Raw genomic sequence first — 25562 nt, 5'->3', positions numbered from 1 at the left:
GTGGGAAGCCCTGGAGTCATCCCTGGCTCCCAACAGCACAGGGCTCCAATTGTTTAAATTCCAGGGATTTTTTGGCTGGACAGTTTTAACCCTTGGGAAAAAAAAAAAAAAAAAAAAAAAAAAAAAAAGCAGCTTTGCTCCTGCTTGGGACAGTTCCCAAGTCCTTGCAGACACCAGGAAACTCAGAGCAGAAAAACAAAAACAAAAATAAATGTGTGTTTGTGCCTCAGATAAAACAGCACAGGAAGGTCCCAAACTGCACTGGAATTTTAGGGGACACAGGATGGGGAGAGGAGCTGGACACTGCCAACCCCAGTACCAATGGGATGAGGAGCCAGTGACCCCAGTGACCCCAGGGATGATGGGCAGGGACATCCCAGTGTCCAATGTCCAGCCTGGCCTTGGATTTCCAGAGATCCAGGGGCAGCCTCAGCTGCTCTGGCAATTCCAGCCCAGCCAGCAATTCCTTCCCAAATCCCACCTGAAAGGATGTCCCAGGTGCAGCCCCCATCCCTGCAGGGATTTCAAAGCCACGTGGATGTGGCACTTGGGGACATGGCCAGTGGTGGCCCTGGCACCACTCAATGGGCTCAGAGGGATTTTCCAGCCCAAATAAATCCGTGATTCCATGAGCTCCAGGGGGAATGGAGCAGCTTGCAGAGGGCTCAGCCCGGGGGTCTGTCCCAGCCCAGCCTTCCCTCAGGGTCCCTGGAGCTGCAGGGCAGGGATTGGGAAGAGCTCCCACTCCAGGTGAGCAATGAGGGGAACAACCCCACGCTCCTGGATTGCCTGGAGGATCCCCAGAGCAGCACGTCCCGGGAATGTCCCAGGGACAATGAGAGGATCCCAAAGCGCTCCTGAGAGCTGTGACCGTGTCTGGAGGGCTGGGGGGACACCCAGACCCCAAACCTGGGATCCAGCCTCGGGCAGGGCACTGGGAAACGCCTGGCCACGCTCCTGAGGGGGCTGTGGGCACTAAGGCTGCATCCATGTGGGGGAAACTAAATTAAAATTAAAGCATTAATGGTAAAAATACAGAAGGATGTTTTGCCACGGCTCCCCCAGGAGGCATTCCAGCATCCCAGTAGCTGATCCCAGCAAAGGAGGAGCCAGCACACTGATCCCACTGTTTCTGGAGAGTTCCAGAGCGGGACCCGCTCCGTCCTGGCCCAGGCAGAGCCCGTGGGATGTGTCCCTGTGTCACCCCCTGTCACCGCGGGTCCCCAGGCACTCACCAGCTCGATGCCCTGAGGGAAGGGGTTGTCCTCCCAGTCCTTCTCCGGGAAGCGCTGCAGGATCTGCCCCTGCCCATCCCCGCTCCCTGTGGAGACAAGGTGGGGTCAGAGGGCAGCGGGGACACCCGGGAATGGCAGGAACAACATCGGGGTGGGGCAGCACAGGACAGACCCCGGCCCTGCTCCTCATCCCCCTTTCCCAAACATTCCTGCCCGGGATTCAGCAGCTCCTGCCTCCCCGGGGCTTCCTGGAGCACTCCAAAGCCTCACTGCCCCCCGGCCCACACCACTGCACACCCCAAATCCCGCTGTTCCCCCTGCACAGCCGGGAAAGGGCTCAGCAGGGCGGGCTGTGGGACAGCCCGAGGTGACAGTGGCACCAGCTGCTCCTGTCACAGCCCCTGGCGGGCTGGGAAGGGCTCCCACACTGCCCACAGGCACAGCCACTCCTGCATCCACCTGGGAATCACAAACCTGGGATTCTGGCCCCGCCACCACGGCAGCTGGGGAGAGGGGACATATTCCAGCCCTGGGATCCCAGAGGGATCATCCCATTGCCAGGGACCACCCAGGAGCCGGGGCCTGGCCACGGAACGGGGCTGGGAATGCAGGAGGAGCACCAGGGAAGGGCTATTTTGGGAGCCCAGACGTGTCCCCAGGGTCCTGCTCACCACCAGCAGCCACAGCTGGATTTAGCAGGACCAGCAGAGGGAAAGGGAAAGGGGCCATTTATAGCCCTGGGCCCAAAATGGAAAGGCTGGAGCCAAACTGGGCACCAAATATCCACAGGGACTGGGTTAACAGGGATGGGGTCAACCAGATCCTGCCTGGCCACGTGCTCTGTCACCACGTCCCTGCTCTGTCACCACGTCCCTGCTCTGTCACCACAGCCCTGCTCTGTCACCACAGCCCTGCTCTGTCACCACGGCCCTGCTCTGTCACCACGGCCCTGCTCTGTCACCACGGCCCTGCTCTGCCACCATGGCCCTGCTCTGTCACCACGTCCCTGCTCTGTCACCACGGCCCTGCTCTGTCACCACGGCCCTGCTCTGCCATCACGGCCCCCTGGACACAGCCCTGGGCAAAGGCTGCCCACTCCCAGCGCCAAGGGCTGAGCTCGAGCTCCAGACAGGAAAATCCCTTGAGATCCCCACGCCAGGATTACAGCTCTGACAGCTCCCAGCTGTGCCCTGCACACCCAGCCCTGCCACTGGAATACCCTGAGCTAAAGGGAAATGGATACAAGATCACAAAATCCTGGAATAGTTTGGGATAGAAGGGACCCCAGAGCCCCTGCAGTGCCAGCCCTGCCATGGCAGGGACACCTCCCACTGTCCCAATGTCCAGCCTGGCCTTGGGCACTGCCAGGGATCCAGGGGCAGCCACAGCTGCTCTGGCAATTCCAGCCCAGCCAGCAATTCCCAATTCCCCAGATCCCAGCCAGCCCTGCCCTCTGGCAGTGGGAGCCATTCCCTGTGTGCTGTCCCTCCAGTCCGTTTTAGAGACTGTCACCAACAGCCTGACTCAGGACACCCCCAGCACTTCCCTCAGCTGATCCCAGCCCTCCCACTTCCACCATTCAGCTCCATATCGGGATCAGCACGTCCCTTCCTGCCCCATCCATCCTCCTGCCATCCCAGCTTGGGAAAGCTGCAGATCCCTGGGAAAGCTGCAGGTCCCTGGGAAAGCACGTGTGCCTGTGACCCCCGGTGTGCCCGTGACCCCCGGTGTGCCTGTGACCCCCGGTGTGCCTGTGGCCCCCGGTGTGGCCTCCGTCCAGGCAGCTGCTGCTGCAGCTCCGTCCTTCCTGCGGGGCTGGGGGACACCTGGGCCAGCCCAGCCCCTCCCCGGGAAGGGCAGGGGATGTTGTTGTGATACAGGAAATTCTAAATAAGGCCCGAGTCAAACACGGGGCCGAGGCCCGGCACAGGATGAGCCCGGCTGGGAGCGCTGGCTCGCCGGGAACAGCCGGGAACAGCCACGGCTCCGGACAGGGGTCACGGACACACGAGCACTGTCCCTCGCTCCCAGTGTCCCCTCCGTGATGGGACAACAGGAGCTGCTGTTCCTCTGCAGGCTGGGATACAACCCCCACACATCTGAACTGCAGAAATTTGGGATGAAATCATCCAGGGGAGCCAAAGCTGGGACAACAGAGCTCGGCGTTGGAGCTGGCACAGGTCACCCAGAGCAGCTGTGGCTGCCCCTGGATCCCTGGCAGTGGCCAAGGCCAGGCTGGACATTGGGACAGTGGGAGGTGTCCCTGCCATGGCAGGGCTGGCACTGCAGGGGCTTCAAGATGCCACCAAACCATTCCATGATTCCAGGATTGTCACACCAACCTGAGGACAACCAGCCTAAGCTTCACCCCTCTGCTCACCAGCAACCATCACCTGAGTGGGGACTGGGATATTCCAGGCCTGGCCATCAGCTCCTCCCTCCCGCAGAGCAGGAATAAGGCACAGCCAGGGATGAGCCATCCCATTATCCCATCCCATTATCCCATCCCAGCCCGGCCCTGCAGCCCCCCGCCCCCAAGCCCACCCAGAACAACACCCAGTGTCTGCTGTGGGGACAAAGCAGCCTCTGTTCCTGTTCCCTGTCCCCCCGGGGGCACGGAGAATGCCTTTTCTATGGAGGGAACAAAGGGACGTTTGTGGGGCTGGGGGCGGCCCCGCTGCTCCAGAGCCCACCCAGCCTAGGGCGAGCACACGGTCCCTGTCCCCACTCCTCGGGGTGGGACAGCCCTGTGCTGCCACACAGGTGCTGGCAGCTCCCTGTGCCAATCCTGGGATCCCTGAGGCTGCAAAAGCCCTCTGGGATCACCCGGTCCAGTCTGTGCCTGATGCCCACCTTGTCCCCAGCCCCGAGTGCCACCTCCAGCAATTCCCTGGACACCTCCAGGGCTGGGCACTCCAACCCCCCCTGGGCAATGAGATCCCTGTACTATCCTGGACAATCCTTTCCATGGAGGAATTCTTCCTGAGGTGGCACTTACTGGACCCTCAATGTCCCCAAGGCCACATCCCCCTGTGGCATGGCCGCTGTGCCCCCCAGAACAGGGGAATGCAAAATCCCAAGGAATAAATCCCACTCGTGCCTCTGTCCATGTCTTAGGGCAATCCCACGGGACAAGGAGCTCGGGAAGGACAAAGCCCTTCCCAGGCAGCAGGAACATTCCCAGGAGCAGGGTGACAGGGCCACCTCTGGCTCCAAAGGCATTTGGAGGGGATTTAGGACAAAAATCTCCACAAAGTCACAGCCAGAACAGCAATTCCTGTCCTGAGTGCAGCTACACAAAGGGAAAAACTTGGGGACAAGCTCCTCATTCCGTGTTTAATGGTCACCGATGGTCACCGCGGTGGTGTCTGAGCACACAGGGGAGATCAGGATCAGATCCCACAGCCTCGGACACCCAGCTGGGTGAGGAAGCAATTCCAGGCTGGAAAAACTCCATCCAGGCACGAACGGGAGGCAAACGCGTCCAGCCCGGGGTCACTCGCTGCCAGTTACAACATCCAGGAGCAGCACCGGGGCACTGCCAGCACGGCCCTGCCATGGAGCACGGCTCTCATTGCCGATGGAATCCCGGCTTTGGGAGGCTCTGGATCAGCCTGGCAGCAGCGGGGGTTTGCAGGAAGCTGCAATGAGGCAGAGGAAGGAGGAGCCAGCGCTGATCCCTCTCACCCCGGCTCACACCAGTGCTGTCCCGGGCTGTCATTATTCCTCAAACCTCTTCCTAATCCCTCTCAGCCTCTCCCTAATCCCTCTCCAGTTCAGGAGAAATGTTGGAGAGAGCCACCCCACCCTGGGCACAGCCTGGGGGCAGTGCCAGGTGCCCTGCCAGGACCTGCGGGTGCAGACTCCCAGGAACATTCCTGTGGAATGTGGGGTTCTCTGCCCTCCCAAATCCTGCAGGAAGATCCACTGGGATCCCACCACACACAGCACTCGGGGATGGCACTCAGCCCATGCCCCAGGGGTCAGGGAAAACCCCAGGATCCAGGAATGGCCAGTGAAGAGGGATTGCAGCATGGAATCACCGCTGTCCTGGCAGGGGACAGATCCTGGGACATTCCCAGCAGCCTGGGGCTGGGAGCAGGCTCGGCACAGCCCGGGTAGAGCCCGGCTGTTCCCTGACCCCGTTCCAAAGGAGAGCCGTGTTTATCTTTGGAAACATTAAGGCCGAAGAGGAAGTAATTAAATGAAAAAAACCCCGCCTGCTTCCGAGAGGAAAGCGCTGCGGGCCCGGAGCGCTCCTGGCAGCGGGACCCGGCCACGGCCCTGCAGCTGCCCCGGGGCAGGAAGTTATTCCAAAAATCCCTGGGGGACACGGCCCCACACCCCCAAACCCCTCACACCACCACCCACACGGGGCAGCAGCCACAGGACCCTTGGGAGGAGCCCACCGGGAAAACGGGAGCCTGTGAGGGCCCAGGAGCTGCTTCAAGGGATCCCAGGTGACCCCTGATGGTCCCATTGGACCCCAAATCCTCTGGGATTCTACCAAGAGCAGCCAGGGGACAGTGACACCCAGCTGGGGGGACAATGTGCAGGAGGGGCTCCAGGACAGGGGCTGGGGACAAGGAGGGACAGCACACAGGGAATGGCTCCCACTGCCAGAGGGCAGGGCTGGCTGGGATCTGGGGAATTGGGAATTGCTGGCTGGGCTGGAATTGCCAGAGCAGCTGTGGCTGCCCCTGGATCCCTGGCAGTGCCCAAGGCCAGGCTGGACATTGGGACAGTGGGAGGGGTCCCTGCCATGGCAGGGCTGGCACTGCAGGGGCCCTGGGGTCCCTTCCCACCCAAACCATTCCAGGATTCCCAGGTTCCATGACCTGGAGCTGGGTGGGTGCTGTGGCTCAGTTCCCCCAGGAGCAGGATCCCAGTGTCCATCAGGAGCGTGGGCCCATGGCCAGAGCTGCTAAAAGCGTTTTGGGGAGGATCCTCTGCTATTTTTACCTTTTTTTTATTTTTTGCCAAATTCCAGCTGCTTCCCTAGAGAGCCATTCCCAGCTCCACTGGCACCCCGGGTGATAATTATGGGGTTGCCAACATTTACCCATGGCCTAAAAACAGCCCTGGCTGCTCCCATGGTCCCTCCTGCCCTGCAGAAAAAATATGTGGGAATTACGAAATGGTTTGGGATAGAAGGGACCCCAGACCCCCTGCACCTCCCACTGTCCCAATGTCCAGCCTGGCCTTGGGCACTGCCAGGGATCCAGGGGCAGCCACAGCTGCTCTGGCAATTCCAGCCCAGCCAGCAATTCCCAATTCCCCAGATCCCAGCCAGCCCTGCCCTCTGGCAGTGGGAGCCATTCCCTGTGTCCTGGAGCCCCTCCAGGCCCTGGAATGTGCTGGAAGCTCTTCCTGGAGCCTTCCCCTCTCCAGGTGAGCACCCCCAGCTCTCCAGAGCAGAGCTGTTCCCAGCTGGCAAAGGGACACAGAGGGACAGTGGGACAGGATCCAGCCACAGCCACACTCCAAACTCCAGGACAAAAGCCCTCAGTGCCAGCCCCTGGCCCATCCCTGCCTGGCAGTTCCCTGAGAGCATCCAAGGACAGAGGGAAACCCCAAACCCCGATCCCAGCCAGGGCTGCTCCTCACGGGTCACACGTGGGTGCCCAAGTCGCTCCCTGCTCCATGTGCCAGGGCCCAGGGAATGATCCAAGCCCTGCCTGCGTTTGTCCTGACCCTGCAGGGATCATTTCCACCCAGCCTCTGCCAGCATCAACATCTCCCACGAGGCCAGAAGGAGCTTTTTGTTCTCTGTGTCCCACACAGGGGCCGGAGCGTGGCACGTCCGGGGGGGACAGTGACAGGAACGAGGGGAGGAATGGAGAAGTGGGAACTGGGTCAGGTTCCACAGGGACCTCAGCTGGGCTGGGCAGCGCTGGAGCCACCAGAACTGACACGGCAGGAAATGTCACATCAATACGGGAACTCGGAGAAGTCCCCGAGAGCACCACTGACCCTGTCCCCAAGTGCCACCTCCACGTGGATTTTAAATCCCTGCAGGGATGGGGAACCAACCCTCCCCGGGCACTTCCAATCCCTGTCCACCCTTTCCATGGGGAAATTCCCCAAAATCCACCCTGCCCTCCCCTGGCCCAGCCTCAGGCCGTTCCCTCTCCTCCTGTCCCTGTTCCCACATCCCAAATCCCCCCGGCTGTCCCCTCCTGTCAGGGACTTGTGCAGAGCCACAAGGGCCTCCCTGAGCCTCCTTTTCTCCAGGCTGAGCCCCTTCCCAGCTCCCTCAGGAATTCTCCAGCCCCTTCCCAGCTCCCTCAGGAATTCTCCAGCCCCTTCCCAGCTCCCTCAGGAATTCTCCAGCCCCTTCCCAGCTCCCTCAGGAATTCTCCAGCCCCTTCCCAGCTCCCTCAGGAATTCTCCAGCCCCTTCCCAGCTCCCTCAGGGATTCTCCAGCCCCTTTCCCAGCTCCCCCAGCCCCTTCATCCCAGGATCTGTGCTGCAGAAGGGAATCCCCTCCATGAAGGAGGGCTCTCCCCAGGGATTTGACTCTCCTGGGGCAGCGGGAACAGCGCAGGGTGCAGGAGGGGGAGGATGAAACCGAGGGGAACTGAAACCCCACTGACCACAGACTGCCGTGGGATGGGGAAATAACGGGAAATAACTCTGCCCTGGAGCCCTCAGCTTCCTCATGGGCATTTCCAGAGAAGCAGGGATTTTTCTGAAGCAGGTACAGCTCCCGTGGCAGCCCTGGGGCCATGGCACGGGTGGCACTGGAGGGGCTCTGGGGGTCCCTTCCCACCCAACAGCTCCAGGATCCCCTGACCCCGAGGCACACCCACACCTCACAGGCTCTGTTTGATGGGAAGGGCTGGGAAACGCAGCCCCATGGGATCCTTCCCAGAAGGAAACACAGCTCTGCTCCTCCACCCAAAGGTGACAGAGCCAACAGGGGCTGGGCCCTCGGGAGCTGCCCTGGAAGGGATCCTGGGATCCTGGCAGCAGAGGCTGGAAGGGGTTCCATGAGACTTGAGGAGTTCCTCCATCTCCACCAGCCTAAAACCCCCCCATTTCCCAGAAGAACTCAGCTGGAATCCTTGGATCTCTTGGACTTGGAGGAAGCCAGGAAAGCCCTGCTGGAGTTTGGGAGATGAATCCCCCATTGTGTGGAGCAGAGGAAATCCAGCTGGAGTGCTCCTCATGGATGTGCCTGGCACATTCCACACGTGGAGCTTCCAGCCTTGGAACCACAGGCCTGAGAGAGCCAGCATCCATCTCTGCTGCTGCTCTGCCACAAAAACTGACAATTGTGCAATCCCGGGATGGTCTGGGTGGGAAGGGACCCCAGGGCCCCTGCAGTGCCAGCCCTGCCATGGCAGGGACACCTCCCACTGTCCCAGGTGCTCAGCTAAGCCACCCCTCTGCCCCAAACAGCTTCACTTCCCCCACAGCAAAACCCTGCTTTCCCAGAAAAGAATAAAAACACTGAGTGTTTGACCCAAATAAAACCCATCTCTGGCGTAGGTTTAGGATTTTCCAAACCCTCAACAAGTGACTGACCCCTCGTCCATGAAAAACATCTCGGGATTTACCAAGCTGGACAAAAAAAAAAAAACAACCCTTGAAGCGTTCAAGAATAAAACAAACAACCCCAAACCACCCAGACGATACACGAGGGGTAAAACCAAGTCAGACATGGGATAAAGGTCAGGGAAAAACGAGAAACAAACTACTGAAAAACACAAAAAAATGGGAATTAACAATAAATTCGATAGAAATACCGAAAATTCAAACACTTTCTCCAATGTCAGCTTGGATTTTCAGGAATATTGAGTGATGTCAGTGCTGACCCCGTCTCCCTGGGGATTTCCAGACACAGCAGTCCCAGCAAAAACCACCTAAAACCCCCAAAACCACGGGCTCAGGGCCAGAGAACTGGGTAAACACACCATAAGCATCCCAAACTTGGACATGGATTAAGGATCAAGGCTGGTTTGGATGCACAGAGCTCAGGGGAGGAAGGACAGCAGGGATCCCCCCCGTGCCCCATCCCAGAGCCAGGCAGAGCTTGGGATAATCCCTGGGATAAATCCAGGCCTGGATAAATCCCACAGACACATCCCAGGCCTGCTCAGCAGTGCTGGAAGCACGGAGTGATCCCAGTGTGAGCACACAGGGAATGGGAAGCCACCACTGACCCCGAAAGGCTCCATTCCAGGAGGATTCCGGGGTGATGTGGGTCAGGACAGGGGCACAGCCCCGTGTCCAGGGCTTCCAGAGGGAGGGAGGACACGGAGGCTCCTGATGGGATATCTGTGTCAACTGCAAAGTGGAAAAAACGCCCCAAATCGGAGCCAAATCTGCCCAGAATGAGACAAGGAGCACTGGAACTGCACTGGATGATTCCAGCTCCTCCATCCCAAACTGGAACTGCACTGGATGATTCCAGCTCCTCCATCCCAAACTGGAACTGCACTGGATGATTCCAGCACCTCCCATTCCCTCCATCCCAAACTGGAACTGCACTGGATGAGCCCAGCCCTCACCACACCCCAGCCCCCCTTCCTCCTTTCCCCGGTTTTATTTGGAGCTCCAGCACCCCATGAGGGTGGGGAGGGGCTGGGCTGGAATTGCCAGAGCAGCTGTGGCTGCCCCTGGATCCCTGGCAGTGCCCAAGGCCAGGCTGGACATTGGGACAGTGGGAGGTGTCCCTGCCATGGCAGGGCTGGCACTGGGGGGCTCTGGGGTCCCTTCTATCCCAAACCACCCCGGGATTCCACGTCACTGTTCTGTGACCACAGCAGGGTCCTGTCCCCTGCTGGGGGTCCCTGTCCGGGGCTGACCCCATCCCAGCCCCATCTCGGGCAGGAAACCCCGGCAAATCCCGGGATTTACTCAGAGCCTGGCAGGCTCCATCTGGCAGAAAGCTGCAAATCCCACGGCAGCCTTGCCTGGGATGGGACAGGTCCCCAGGCTGGCACTGCCCCCAGGACACCTCAGCAAGTCCCCAGCTCCCTCCTCACCCCCTGGCACGGGGCAGGACACGTTCCCTCCCCTCCCTGGGGATTCTGTCCTGTCCCCATCCATCCTTCCCCACAGGTTTGGGGTTCCCCACCGTGCCAGGTGTGCTGGCAGCTGCTCTGCCCTGCAGCATTCCCAGGAACCCCAGCAATTTGGGGTAAAAGCCTTAACAAGGACGTGTCCAAGGGCTGACAACACCAGGGGGAACTGGGACTGGTTTGGGGCAGGTGGGGCTGTTTGGTTTGGGGGTTTTTTGTTTGTTCTTATAACTCCACAAGGATCTGGATCCTCCCGGAGCTGCATCCAGGGACACAGATTGGAATTTCACCTCTCAGACTGGAACTGCCTCCTTGGTCAGGACATCAGCCCTACATCCCTGCAGCCTCATCCTATTTCCAGCCCCACATCCCTGCAGCCCCAATCCCATCCCCAGCCCCACATCCCTGCAGCCCCAATCCCATCCTCAGCCCCACATCCCTGCAGCCCCAATCCCATCCTCAGCCCCACATCCCTGCAGCCCCAATCCCATCTCCCCATGGACACCTCCACCCCTTTCCCTCACCACCACACCCTCTCCAGACTCTCCCTCCTCGGATGTTTCCTTCTCCCACACCCTGCGGACTCACAAACACTTCTCACGAGGTGTGAAGGAGAAATTTCCCCTTTTATGGTGAAAGGCAGCAAATCCCAGCTGGGGGAGCTGCCCCCAGCGCCGTTCCTCCCCCCACACCCAGCACCATCCCCGCGATGGCTTCCACAGCTCCCAGCTGCTCGCCCTGCGCTTCCTACGGGCTCAACACATTTCTCCCAGGATGACTCAGAGCATCCCAGCCCTGTGCCTGTCTCATGACTTCACCCGGCAGGCTCCAGGCTGGATTGCTGCAGCTGCCGATTCATCCCTGCGTGCCGCCCGGGCTGGGATGATGGATCAGAGTCCTCCTGTCCCGGGACCACACTGCTCCTGTCCTGTCCTGGGACACCACACTGCTCCTGTCCTGGGACACCACACTGCTCCTGTCCTGTCCTGGGACACCACACTGCTCCTGTCCTGTCCTGGGACACCACACTGCTCCTGTCCTGTCCTGGGACACCACACTGCTCCTGTCCCCCCCGGGACACCACACTGCTCCTGTCCCCCCCTGGGACACCACACTGCTCCTGTCCTGTCACCACCTGCATCCCCCCCAGCCAGGAAGAACGGCTGACACACACTCATGGATGCTCAGGAACGGCCTTTGGGGAAAAGGAGCCGCTTTTTCTTGGGAAAAAAACTTCCCTGACAAGGCCAGGATGGCAATCGGGGAATGCTGGAATGGTTTGGGTGGGAAGAGCCCCTGCAGTGCCACCCCTGCCATGGCAGGGACACCTCCCACTGTCCCAGCCCCAACGTGCAGCCTGGCCTTGGGCACTGCCAGGGATCCAGGGGACGAAGGAAGGAGCTCCAGCAGCTCTTGGAGCTGCTCCTTGCAACCAGACCCCAAACACAGCAAACCTCGAGTTCTGCACCAGCATTAAACCAAAGTACAAAATCCCAACAGCCTCGATGGAATTCCCAAGAGATCCAACACTTGTGGAAGGTCCTCGTATAAAACCAGGGTTGCCAAGGACAGCTCGGGAGTCAGAGGGAGAATCCAGGAGAAAATCCCCATTCCCTCCCTGTGTGTTACTGATGGTGAGGGGACTGCACTGCCAGGACTTGGAGGGAAAAGGGAGAGCAGGGACGCCACGGAGAGTGGAGGAATGTGGATGCAGCCTGTGTGTGACAGCAGCAGAGCAGCCTCCAAACACGGCCCAAACCCATCCAAAGGGTGGGGAGAGAAAACGTGAAGTGAAAACCTGGCCCCGAGTCAGGAGACCGAGAGGAACTCGGAGAGGGAGGAAGGAGAAGTTTAAAGGAGAGAGAAAGGCCCAGGAGAGCCCCACTGTGCCGGGAGGGGCAGGGAATGGCTCTGGGACAGCCAGGGCTGTCTGCAGTGCCACTGTCCCCCTGCTGGGCTGGCACGTCACCAGGACAGCGCTGCGGCCAGAGGGACTTGGGACAGGGGGACGGCTTCCACTGCCAGATGGAATTCCATGGGATATCGGGGAGAAATTCTTGGCTGCGAGGGTGCAGAGGCCACACGGCGCCAGGGCTGGGGAAATCCCTCCTGGTGTCCACCCTGCCCCTCCCCTGAGGGCGTTCCCTGTCCCGTCCCCGTTCCCACCTGGATCCGCCCTCCTGTCCGGGAGCTGTAGGAAACCGCCTCCCTTTGGCTTTCCAAACACCTCTGCAGGAATTCCCAGGAGGAAGTCACCTCCCTGCGCTTTCCGAACACCTCTGCAGGAATTCCCAGCCCTGGGAACACCTGACACACCCCCAGCAGGAGCTGAGAGCCCAGCCCGATCCTGCACGCAATTCCTACAGGAATTCTGAGAGCCACACAATTCCTGCAGGAATCCCGAGAGTGTGATCCTGCTCACAATTCCTGCAGGGATCCTGTCCCTGCTCACAATCCCTGCAGGGATCCTGTCGCTGCTCACAGTTCCTGCAGGGATCCTGTCGCTGCTCACAGTTCCTGCAGGGATCCTGTCCCTGCTCCTGCTCACAGTTCCTGCAGGGATCCTGTCCCTGCTCCTGCTCACAATTCCTGCAGGGATCCTCTCCCTGCTCACAATTCCTGCAGGGATCCTCTCCCTGCTCACAATTCCTGCAGGGATCCTGTCCCTGCTCACAATTCCTGCAGGGATCCTGTCCCTGCTCACAATTCCTGCAGGGATCCTGTCCCTGCTCACAATTCCTGCAGGGATCCTGTCCCTGCTCACAGTTCCTGCAGGGATCCTGTCCCTGCTCACAATTCCTGCAGGGATCCTGTCCCTGCTCACAATTCCTGCAGGGATCCTGTCCCTGCTCACAATTCCTGCAGGGATCCTGTCGCTGCTCCCTGAGCAGCCAGCTCGGCACTGTCTGACCTCCTTCCTGCCCGGGGCTGCTGAGCTCACCTTGATCCCATCCAGAGCTAATCCCTGTCCTTGCCCATCACCTGCCCGTCCCCGGGCTCATCTCCTCCCGCTCCTCCCCAAGGCCAGCCCGTGGCCGGAGCAGGGCGAGGCTGAAGCCAGCGATTGTCCTGGGCTGGGCGCTGACAGAGCTGCTGTGTTTGCACGCACAGCTGTGTCCCCAGAGCCCTGCACAGGGACAGCCAGGCTGGAGCAGCGCTCCCTGCCCTTGGAGAGCTCATTCCCAGCCCTTCCTGCTCAGGGATATCCAGGCTGGCAGGGCAGGTGCCACCAACACCGGGCTGGCACCTCCCAGCGCCTGGCTGGGCATCCTGACGGGAATTTGCTGCGGGGCTGGGACTGCAGGTGTCTCAAAAAACCCCAAATGTCAGGGCAAGGTCCTAAAAGCAGGACAGAGGCTTTTCCCACATAAAGGAACAACACGACGGCAGCTTTGGAGCAGAGCTGACTCGGAATCAGGGAATTGTTTGGGTTGGAAAAGCGTCGGGTCCGAGCGTTCCCAGCACTGACCCCGTGCCCAGGAGATTCCAGCCCTGCCCTGGGCAGCCCTTTCCATGGGGAAATTCCCCAAAATCCACCCTGCCCTCCCCTGGCCCAGCCTGAGGCCGTTCCCTCTCCTCCTGTCCCTGTTCCCACATCCCAAATCCCCCCGGCTGTCCCCTCCTGTCAGGGACTTGTGCAGAGCCACAAGGGCCCCCCTGAGCCTCCTTTTCTCCAGGCTCAGCCCCTTCCCAGCTCCCTCAGGAATTCTCCAGCCCCTTCCCAGCTCCCCCAGCCCTTTTCCCTGCCCTGGACAGGAGCACTGGGAGGTTTGGGAGGGACAATGTGCCACTGTCACTGTTCCCGTGGATGCAGGATCCCTCAGGATCAGGAGCTGATCAGACCAGCACAGCCCCAGTCCTGCCCTGGGGAGGCTGTGACAGTGACAGTGGCAGTGACAAGACACGAGTGGCCTTATCTGGGCCATCAGCAGAGGCCGGCTGGGCAGGAAGGTGCTGCAGAGCTCAGGGAGAAGCTGCTTTGCTGCACTTCCTGCAGCTGCCCACAGAAACACCTCAGCTGCACACACACACACACACACACACCGGGCTCTTCCTCCCCAAAAACCCCCTCCTGCTGCCACACCACATCTCCAGCAGACAGCTCACACACGCCAAAGGAACGGGCAAGGCTCTGCAGATCCCGGCCACGAGCTGCCAAAGGGGACACGTGGCACTGGGAGCCTCTCCATCAACAAAAACCTCTGGAATTGGTGCAGAGGGAGGGCCCTCATTGCTGCTCTCCACTGCCTGCCCCTAAACCAGTCCCCAGGCCCTTCCAGAGGGTCCCACCAGTCCCTAAATCCCTTCCACAGAGTCCCCAACTCTCCCCAAACTCCCCCCGAGCATCCCAGCTTCCCCTAAATCATCCCACAGAGTCCCAACATTCCCCAAACTCCCCTGGAGGGTCTCACAAGCCCCCAGATCACCCCACAGGGTCCCACCACTCCCCAAGGACCCAGGTGCCCCCCCCGAAGGGAGGAAGGCACTCTGGGTATGGGCAGGATGATTCCCAGGAGCAGGAATTCCCTGCCCCGAGGCTCACAGGCTCCCCAGCTCGCCTTGGCCACAAGAGCAGCATTTAGTGGTCAGGAGCTCCGGAGCCACAGAAGAACAGAGCAGCCCTGGGGGCGTCAGGGCCTGGATCCTGGAGAGAGGTGGGAGAAAAGCTCCTCCAGATCCTTCCAATCCCTCTGGATCATCCCTGCTCCCTCCAGGTGTCGCAGGGAACCAAACCAAAGGGGTTCTGGGGGTTAACTCCTCCCCCTGCAGCGATCCAAGTGGGGTTTGTTTGTGTTTTTAGCACCCATAAAACCGCAGCTGCTGCTCCAGCACAGGCAGGGAATGGGAAAAGGGAGAGGCTGCAAGGAAAGGCTGCAGAATCGGGGAAAAACACGAGCTGGGGTGAGAGAGACCAGAGGGAAAAGTGCTAAACCCTCACGGGCAGCAAACAAAAGATCACCAAAAAACGGGGAAGGATCTGGGTACAACAGCTGGGTTAGGGCTGTGTGCCCACCCCACCTTCAGCCACCTTCCCAAAACAGGGACTGTCACACCCCAAGGAACACCAGGCACCCTCCCTGGCCACAGCAGCACGGAATTCTGACAAGGAAACCCAGCTGGACACGGGGATGTGTCTGAAGGGGGAGAATTGAGCAGCCCAGGGATTCATCTCTGCTTCCCCTGCTCAGGCGCTGCTCCAGGTCCAGCCTGACCCATCCCACACCGATAATAACAACATCCATTCCAGGATGGAAACATGGAAAAGGAGGGAATGGAGCTGGGAAGGGGCTGGGGGAGCTGGGAAGGGGCTGAGCCTGGAGAAAAGGAGGCTCAGGGGGGCCCTTGTGGCTCTGCACAACTCCCTGACAGGAGGGGACAGCCGGGGGGATTTGGGATGTGGGAACAGGGACAGGAGGAGAGGGAACGGCCTCAGGCTGGGCCAGGGGAGCTCAGGGTGGATTTTGGGGAATTTCCCCATGGAAAGGGTGGGCAGGGATTGGAAGTGCCCGGGGAGGGTTGGATCCCCATCCCTTTGGGATTTAAAATCCACGTGGAGGTGGCACTTGGGGACAGGGTCGGTGGTGGCCTTGGCAGTGCTGGGAATGGTTGGACTCGATGGGCTCTGAGAGATTTTCCAACCTAAACAACTCCACGATTCCAAGATTAATCTCTCCCCCTGCACAAACACCTCGGTGGAGCTGCAGGAGCTCAGGCCCAGCCCTGGCACTGCCCAGGGACAGCTCTGACCTTGTCACTGTCACTGTTCCACCGACTCCCACAGCCCACAGAGCTGCTCCTCCCAGGCAGGAGTTCCAAGGGAAGGAGATGAGGTTTAATGGAGCAGCTGGGATCACAAATGCTGCAGTTCCCAGGCTGGATGCAGCTGGAAGCTGTGGAAGCCAGCGGGAGAGGTGACCCCTTCCAGAATCAGCCAGTGCCTGCACTTGGGATCATAAAATCCTGTAACAGTCTGGGTGGGAAAGGACCTTAAACATCATCCAGTGCCAGCCCTGCCATGGCAGGGACACCTCCCACTGTCCCAATGTCCAGCCTGGCCTTGGGCACTGCCAGGGATCCAGGGGCAGCCACAGCTGCTCTGGCAATTCCAGCCCAGCCAGCAATTCCCAATTCCCCAGATCCCAGCCAGCCCTGCCCTCTGGCAGTGGGAGCCATTCCCTGTGTGCTGTCCCTCCTTGTCCCCAGTCCCTGTGCAGCTCTCCTGGAGCCCCTTTAGGCTCTGGAATGTTCTGGAAGCTCTCCCTGGATCCTCCCCTTCTCCAGGGGACCATTCCCAGTTTTCCCAGCCTGGCTCCAGCCCTGGAGCAGCTCAGGATTTGCCCCTCTCACATCCCCACCTTTCCCAGCACCGGGCACGTGGCCGGGAGCAGCTCTGCACGAGGCAGGGCCATTCCAGCCTCTCTTTCCCTGTGCAAATATTGACCCAGCAAACGGCTCCACGCTGCTGCCAACCCCAGGGGCTCTTCCAAGGCCAGGATTGTACTGGACTCTTCCAGAACCCGGCTGAGTCAAACCCTGAGTCACTCGGCCACGGCCACGCACGACAGGGACAGAGCGACAGGGAGAGAGCGACAGGGACAGAGCGACAGGGACAGAGCGACAGGAGAGCCAAAGCCAACCCAAAACACGGCCGGGACAGCAGCAGGATGAGCCCCGAGAGCCCTGCCCTGGCCTGTGGATCCACTGCAGCTTCCTCCACCAGGAACCAGCTCCAGGAGCACCTTGAGCAGGGCAGGACACGCCAACCCTCACAAAGAACGCCCCAAAACCTGCCCCAAACACCTCATGGAAAGCGGCAGCTTCCTCCTGCCATGCCCCGGGCCGCCCACGGAGCCACCGAGAAACCACCGTGACTTCCCGAGGCCCCCGAGCAGCCCCGGCTTCCTGCAGAGCCAGCACGGCCCCCCCGGAATTCAGCCAGGGATGGGATGGGGAAAAGGGACCCCAGAGTCCCCCCAGTGCCAGCCCTGCCATGGCAGGGACACCTCCCACTGTCCCAATGTCCAGCCTGGCCTTGGGCACTGCCAGGGATCCAGGGGCAGCCACAGCTGCTCTGGCAATTCCAGCCCAGCCAGCAATTCCCAATTCCCCAGATCCCATCCAGCCCTGCCCTCTGGCAGTTTAAACAGCCTGGGAAATCCCAAATCCATCCCAAGATGGGTCTTGGCTCCCATCATCCAGGCCATGCCCATCCAGTGCTCCCTATCCAAAACCTCCAGATTCCTCCAGCCACACGGTTTGGAATTGAGCTGTCCTGGACTCTCAGGGCATGGGAGATGCACAGAATAAAACACTCAGATCCCGAGATAAAACCAGGCAAAATCCCAGCTCTAGTAAATTGTTATTCCCAGATAAAACCAGGCAAAATCCCAGCTCTGGGAAGTTTTTATTCCCAGGTAAAACCAGGCACAGTCCCAGCACCAGGAAATTGTTATTCCCAGGTAAAAGCAGGCACAATCCCAGCTCTGATAAACTGTTATTCCCAGGTAAAAGCAGGCACAATCCCAGCTCGGGGAAGCTGTCATCATCTGCAGCGATGGGGAGAGCCAGGAGAATAAAGCCCATCCATTTACAGGGAATAATGTGAGCAATCAGCACACAATAAAACAGACACTGGCGTGGAAGGATGTGATTCCCACTGCCAGGAGCATTCCCTGGAGCCCCTGTCCCACACAGCCCCACAGAGTGCTGGGTGCCTGGCACGGCAGGGGGACACGGGGACACCGTGCCAGGCAGGTGCCGTGTCCATGCCCTGCATTCCTGGACACATCCCTGCGGCTCCACAAAGCAGGAAAAGCATCTGGACGCCTGCCTGGATCCTGGACACCCCGTGCAGCCAGAGCAGCTCCAGGCGCGGCCCCAGAGCCAAAACCACGGCCCTTGAGAGAGTTCAGAGCCCTCTGCTGCCCCTGCCACAGGAGCAGGACGTGGTCCCTGCCCCACAGCCCCGGGTCACAGGGGACAGGGCTGTTCCAGGAAAGCCCAGGGACAGGGCGGCTCCTGCAGCAGCCCCCAGTGACCCCAGCACGGATCTGCTTTCGGTTTTGTTCCCACAAACTGCACTGAGGAACAGCAACATCACGTGGAGCCAGGCTGGGAGGGGAGGATCCAGGGAGAGCTCCGAGCCCCTGGCAGGGCCTGGAGGGGCTCCAGGAGAGCTGCACAGGGACTGGGGACAAGGAGGGACAGCACACAGGGAATGGCTCCCACTGCCAGAGGGCAGAGCTGGCTGGGATCTGGGGAATTGGGAATTGCTGGCTGGGCTGGAATTGCCAGAGCAGCTGTGGCTGCCCCTGGATCCCTGGCAGTGCCCAAGGCCAGGCTGGACATTGGGACAGTGGGAGGTGTCCCTGCCATGGCAGGGCTGGCACTGCAGGGCCCTTCTATCCCAAACCATCCCGGGATTGTCTCTCTGGAGATGCTGCAGAGCCACCTCAGCTCCCAGCACCCCACCAGACCCTTCCCTTTCACATCCCCAACTGCAAACCCATCCCTGCCCCACCACAGATCCCACAGGCACGGAGCTCCAGCAGTGCCCAGGTCCACGCAGCCCAGCTTTGTTTCTAGGTGAGGGTTAGAGGGAAGGTGCCAGCCTGGCCCAGCCCAGCCTGGCACAGCCCACGGCTCTGGCAGAGCCACCCAACCTGTACAGCAATTAGTCACCGGCAGATGAGCGCCGCTGCCCTTCCTCCAGCGTTATCTAAGCAGGGAGGGGGGTGGGAAAACACAGCCGGGAACGCTGCCAGGCTGATCCCAAAAACCACAGAACCGGTGTCAGGACATCTCCCCACCCCTGGGGACACGGGGCAGGACAATGCTCAGGCACCTCCAGTCCGGGATGGGAAGGGTTCGCTCGGGATGTCACAGAGATGCCACAACTCCTGCGTGCCTCACGGCCAGGTCACTCTGACTGCGCCATCCCAGCAGCCAGGAGGCCCAGGCTGGTGTCCAGGACCCTCCTAGAGAATCCTGGATCCATCCCCCCCAGGGCATCCTGGAGCCATCCCCATCTCCCCACAATATCCTGGGCCCACCCCCTCTCTGCAGAGGTGAGTTAAACCCAAAATAAAGTGAATATTTACATCACAGGATTTGTTAAGTGTGAGCTCTTCCCGTCCCAGAGGCACAAAATCACGGAGGGATTTGGGTGGGAAGGGACCAGAAAGTTCATCTTGACCCAGCCCTGCCATGGCAGGGACACCTCCCACTGTCCCAATGTCCAGCCTGGCCTTGGGCACTGCCAGGGATCCAGGGGCAGCCACAGCTGCTCTGGCAATTCCAGCCCAGCCAGCAATTCCTTCCCAAATCCCACCTAAACCTGTTCTTCCTTCTGGCTGTCCCACTACAGCCAACCACATCACCCCACAGCATCACCCCTCTCCCCCAAACCAATCCCAAACGACCCCAGGCACGCGTGGGACATTTCTGATCTCTTGGAAACTCGGGGTCTGGGAGTCACAGCAAGGAAAACCAGGCTCAGGGAACGCCAGGCCCAAGAAAACCAGGCTCAAGGAACTGGTTCTTGATCCCCACCAGTCACCAACCAGTTCAAAGGTGCAGGTCCCAGCTGCTGCACCCACAGGGAGGAGATGAGGAAGAAGATGAAGGAGGAAGCAGAACAAAGGGGGTACAACCACCCAGCATCGCTCCAGCTCCTCCCTCACTCCCAGATGGAATCCTGGAATCCCATCCCAGGCACAGACTGAGTCACGGGAGAGCAGCTCCTGCCCATCCCAGTGCCCCAGGAGCACGGGACACTGGGGGAAAACGCCTGCAATAACAGCAATAACAACAATAACAACAACAATAAAACAGCACATGGCCAGAAAGGCCTCAGGAAACACCAAACTCTGACCCAGCTTGCTCTGCTCTCCAGCATTCCTGACACACATCTCATTCCCCCTGCCTCCCACCAGGGATCCCTGGCTGCTCCAGGCTGGCAGAGGCAGCGGATGGGGCTGGGATCCACGCTGGGATGGTGGAGCTGAACCCAGCCCCCAGCCCCAGCATCCCTGATAACCAAACCCACGTCAAAACGAGGATTCCCTTCCCCAGCTCCCGGCACAAGCTCGGAATAACCTCAGCTGACAGCTGGGAGTGTGCCAGGTAGGAAGAGATGAGAGATGCTGGGGGGAGTTCTGCACCAAAGCCCTGATTTTAGGTCACTTCCCCTCCTTTGTGATGCTGCCAGAGCTCCTTCTCCCCAAAAGCGGCTGGGGGCAGGAAGCAGAGGGAAACACAACGGGAAGAGACACTAAATCCCAAACAGGGAACACCCCACGACCAAAACAACCATCAGCATCACCTGACTGCGAGCAGGGATGAGGGAGAGGACAGAGGAATGAGATCTGGGGGTCAGGAGCGTCTGAGGGAGCAGCGAGGGCACGAGGACCTGCCTGAAGGGGCTGTGGATGTGCAGGGAACGGGGCTGGGGGTCCAACACCCATCCCAAGGGCTGTGGGTGTGCAGGGAACGGGACTGGGGGTCCGACACCCCATGCCAGGGGTTCTGGATGCCCGCTGGAAGCGGGATGGGGAGCAGCGTGTGCCATGGCAGGGGATGTGGATGCGCAGGGGGACAGGCCCGGGGACATCCCCGGAGGACAGCAGTGCCTCCCCTGCCAGCCCAGCCGATGCTTCCGGAGCGGTGACAGCTCGCGCATGGCGGGGGAGGGGGACAGACTGAAAACACCCAAAGCGTGAATGCGCTGAAGCGCGCAGGGGCGGCTGCGGCTGCCGGGAGCTTCCCGGGGGGCTGAGAACTGCCCGGGGCTGCCCGGCCCGGCACCGGCTGCGGCCCCGCAGCCCCGGGACGGCTCCGCTCCCCCGGCCCGGCTCACCCCGCACACCCGGGCCGGCCCCACGGCCTCGCCCGTGCTCCAGGAGCACCCTGTACCCCCCGGCCCCGCCTCACACCGCGCCCCCGGCCCGGCCTCACCCCACAGAGCCGGCCCCGCACCCCCGGCCAGGGCGGGCCCGGCCCCCCCGCGTCCCTCCGCAGCTCACCGCGTTTGCCGGGGTCGTATCCCACGAGCACGAAGTAGTCGGCCAGGCGGGCCATGGCGGCGGGGGCGGCCCGGGCCGGCCCCGGGAGCCCCGCGAGGCCGCGCTCGGCTCCTCAGGGCGCCGCCACCCGCCCGCGCCCACCGCCCGCCGCCGCCGCCATCTTGGCCCCGCGCGCACCGCGCCTGCGCCAGCGCCGGCCGCCGAGGGGGGCGGGGCCTCGCCTCCTATTGGCTACGGGCGGAAGGGGCCGAGCTTGCCATTGGCTGAGAGTGGGGGGCGTGGCCGGGCGCGCAGGGGGCGGGGCTGGGGAGAGGGGCTTCCCCGAGGGGGGGGCGGGAAGGGGAGGGTCCGAAATAGGGGGGGGGGACACGGGGACATCCCCGGGGTGCTGGGACATCCCGGGTATGGGGGACATCCCGGGTGTGCATGGACATCCCGGGTGTGCATGGACATCCTGGGTGTGGGGAACATCCCCGGGGTGCTGGGACATCCTGGAAGTGCATGGACATCCCGGGTATGGGGGACATCCCGGGTGTGCGGGACATCCCCGGGGTGCTGGGACATCCTGGATGTGCATGGACATCCCGGGTATGGGGGACATCCCTGGGGTGCGGGGACATCCCCGGGGTGCGGAGACACCCTTATGTGTGCATGGACATCCTGGGGTGAGGGAACATCCCGGGTGTGCATGGACCTCTCAGGTGTGCGGGGACACCCTCGTGCGTACATGGACACGCGCGTGGGGGGACCCCGCCCCCCATGTGAGCACAGACCCCCCCTCCCAGGTGTGCACGGCCCCCAGGGTGCCCAAGCCCCTCAGTTGTACTCGACCGCCCCCATTCCACATCATCCCCCTGGAAAGGACCTCACAGAGGTGTGACCCTATACAGGTGTGTCCCCACACACAGGTGTGATTCCCCAGGACACGATCCTGAGGTGCGCTGTCCCCATCCCGTGGGGTGCTGGCACTCGGGGGCTCCGTGCCACCCCTCACGCAGGGACAGCGCGACCCTCCCGGAGCCTCGGAGGGTGGCTGTGACCCCACGGTGTCAGAGCCTCCGGGATTTGGGATCCATCCTGTCCTCGCTGTCCCCCAGCAGCCACACCTGCACCGGCACACCTGGGGACAGGGCTGAGGTGGCAGCGTGCCCTGGCACAGCCGGTGGTGGCCCTGGCACGGAGCAGCGCCCGCAGGGCCGGGGTGGCCATCCCGTTAAATTCTGTTCCGTTCCTTCCGTCCTGTCCCGGAGTTCGCTGTGCCAGGACCGGACCCGCCCCTGGTGCCCCCGGCCGGGCACACGCCGGGGCACAGCCGGGAATAATTCCCCGGGAAAATCCCCATTCCCACTCGCACGCGGACGTGGGGTGCGTGCGGGATGGGGGGGCAGCTCGGCACGGCCCGGGGGGCTCGGGGGGTCCGGACAGAGCCGTGCCAAAGCCACGGGCACCAGCGGCACCGCGAGCTCGCCACGGCCGCAGCCTTGGGGTCACCCCCCGGCGTCCCCGGGGTGTCCCTGGGGTGTCCCCGCGCTTGGGAGGGGGGCCCGGGGGACAGGGCATGGACAGCCCAGGGCATCCCCATCCCCCGGCCTTGGGGTTCACCCCCTCCCCGGCTGGGAGGGGTCCCCGGGATGTGCAGCCGGCCCCAGCCCCCCCAGATTGGGGTTCCCCCGCACCCCAAGCCCCGGCCGGGGGTGATGCAACCCTGCCCGTCCCTTGCACCTCCTGCCCGGCCCCTCGGGCCGCCGCGTGTCGGGACATGTGCGGCGTCGGGACACGGCTGGCTCCGTGCCGGGCACGGGCACCGTCCCCGGCGACACCGCTGCCACACGCCGGGCACCGCTGGGGGGGTCCCACAGAGACCCCCACACCGGGAAAGGGGGGTCCCACAGCACGGGCGGCTCCTGGGGCCACCCGCTGGTCCCACGGTGCTGACGGGTGGCACGGAGCCGCAGGTGTCCCTGTGCCGTGTGGCCATTCCGGCACGGCTCGGCCATCAGCTGGGGGCCGCTCCGGGGGCTGGGGGGGCTGGCACCGGGGTGGCCGTCCCCATGTCCCCTCATCCCCTGTGCCTACCTGGCTGTGTCCCGGCGCAGGGGCTGGAGCCACACCTGGGCATACAGAGCAGGTGACACCCGGTGGGTGCGGGGTGTGACACCATGGGACAGTGACACTGGGCCAGGGATGAGCCAGGGTGGCCATCGGAGCAGCAGCAGGGTGACAGCCCGGGGACAGCCCGAGGGACGGGCACCCAGGAAAGGGTGACAGCGAGGATGTGGGAGCGGAGCGGAGCCGGGGCTGGGAGCAGGAAAACCGGGCTGATGTAGCCTGGAAGCGGCCGGGGCTGGGCGGGGTGTGACCTGTCCCCTGCCTGGGACGGGCACGGGGACACCGCTGGGATCTGCTGGAATCGGAACCGCCGGGGATTGGCACCGGCACCGCGGGGATGGCACCGCGGGGATGGCACCCGTGGGGACAGCGGGTGACACGGGAGCTGGGGCCGTGCGGGACCCGCAGTGGCCGCAGCGGGCACAGGGAGCCCCGTGGCACAGGACACGGGGAGGGGACAGGAACGGGGCCGCGGGCACGGGGACACCAAACACGTGCAGAGCCCAGCGGTGCCGTGTGCCCGGGATCCTGCCGGGCAAGAGCTGCTGCTGGGGACACTGGGGACCCTGGGGATGCTGGGGACGCTGGGGACCTCGGGGACACTGGGAACACTGGTGGCGCTGGGGACACTCACGTGTCTGCAGGACGCGGTTCATTCCCTCTCCCGGCAATTCCCGGGAGAATTCCCGGAGTTCCCCGGACACGGAGCGCAATGTCCCGGGGCAGCTCTGTCACCGCAGCGGGACGCGGCTCCGGGGCCGTGTGCGGCCACTTTGGGGGTCCCGGCGGGCTCAGGGAGGGGGTAGCGGCCCCTCGGTGTGGGGGTCCTGGCTGTGCCCCCCAGCCCTGCTGCTCCGGGACAGGGTGGGCAGCCCCGGGGGCTCCCAGCACCCAGAGGCGCTTTTTGGGGAGCGGGTGACCCGAGCGGGGCTGCGGGTGCTGCTCCCAGCCCCCGCCCTGCCCCGGGGCCTTAGCCAGCAGGCAATTAAGCTAATTAAAACTTCTCCTGGGTTCCCAGGGCCGGGAGCCAGCAGAGAGGAAGAGGGAGAGGGAAAGTGCTGCCGGGCCCCGGGGACAGATGAGGTGACCCGGGGACGGCAGCCCCGGGGTGGCACCGGCGGATCGTGAGGCAGCGCCCGGGATCCTTCCCAGCGCCCCAGGAATGGTGATCCCTGAGGAGGAGGAGGGCAGGGAAATGGGTTCTGCCCCCGTGGGGCTCAGCTGGACCCTTGCCATGTCCCCAGAGCCCCCTCCTCGTGCCCAGGCGTATTCTGGTGACACTGATCCTGGTGACGTGGTGGTTTTGTCCCTGGGGGTGACAGCGGCTGGCACTGCCCCACACGGGGACCCGCACAAGGTCCTGGCAGGGGAGCCCCAGGCTCTGGGGTCGCTGTTGGGGCGCTGGGTGACAGATGTCACCTCGGAGATCCACACCCCACATCCTACAGGGTGACACAGCCGTGGGGACACCGCGGTGGCTCAGGGGGGCCCAGGCTCCCGCGTACCCCACCCGCGGCTCTGGGCGCTGTTTTGAGCCGGGATTTTCTCTCTGGCTGGGGCGATCCAGCAGCAGCGCAGCGGAAGAGCCCAGCACGCCGCAGGAATTCCCCGGGATCCGTGCGGGTCCGTGCGGGCTCCGGGGGTCGCGGTGCCCGCAGCCGTGCCCAGGGCTGCCCCCGGCCTCTCCCCAGCCCCCCGGGATCAGGTGCTGCCCCGAATCCCCCCGCTCTGCGCGCGGGTGTGTGGAGCCTTTGTGTCCCGATAATGCGGAAGAATCCCAGCGATTCCGGGCACGCAGAGGCCCCCGGCCCCTCGGCCCGGGGAAGCCGCGTCGGGGGGAGAGGGTACCCCCAGTCCTGGGTACCCCCGGCCCTGGGTACCCCCAGTCCGGGGCTCCGGGCCGGTTTGGACGCCCGGGGGTGCTGGGGGTCCTCGCCCCAACCCCACCGGGAGCACCGGCCCGGAGCAGGGGTTGGGGGTCCCGGCCAGGGAAGCTGTGGGGACCCCTCCCCTGCCCAGTTCAGGAGCGGCCCCCCAGGAGCCCCCTGCCCCCCCGGGAACCCCAGCACCCGCAGTCTGGGGGAGCTGCTGCCCGGCAGGAGCGGGACCGTTCTGATCCCTGCGGATTTACATTCCTTAATTGTTTTACAAGGCCCCATGTGATG

General features: G+C 62.4%; 1 protein-coding gene across 6 annotated transcripts in view; it reads right to left on the bottom strand.

Moving 5' to 3' along the window:
• SBF1 (SET binding factor 1) overlaps window positions 1–21441 on the bottom strand; it is a 46992-nt gene extending 25551 nt beyond the window's left edge. For all 6 annotated transcript variants that reach the window (XM_088166010.1, XM_088166012.1, XM_088166013.1 and 3 more), the window contains exons 1-2: window positions 21289–21441; window positions 1236–1321 (exon numbers count right to left, since the gene is read on the bottom strand). In XM_088166010.1, coding sequence (XP_088022136.1) covers window positions 1236–1321; window positions 21289–21343 — 141 coding nt within the window. In that variant the 5' untranslated portion in view covers window positions 21344–21441. The remainder of the gene's footprint in view (window positions 1–1235; window positions 1322–21288) is intronic.
• Between the last annotated feature and the right edge of the window lie 4121 nt (window positions 21442–25562).

This window comes from Sturnus vulgaris, chromosome 5 (genome assembly GCF_052056855.1).
Source record: "Sturnus vulgaris isolate bStuVul1 chromosome 5, bStuVul1.hap1, whole genome shotgun sequence".
NCBI classification, from domain to species: domain Eukaryota; kingdom Metazoa; phylum Chordata; class Aves; order Passeriformes; family Sturnidae; genus Sturnus; species Sturnus vulgaris.
The sequence above is the reverse complement of the archived record's forward strand: the minus strand, read 5'-3'. Positions and strand labels throughout refer to the sequence as shown.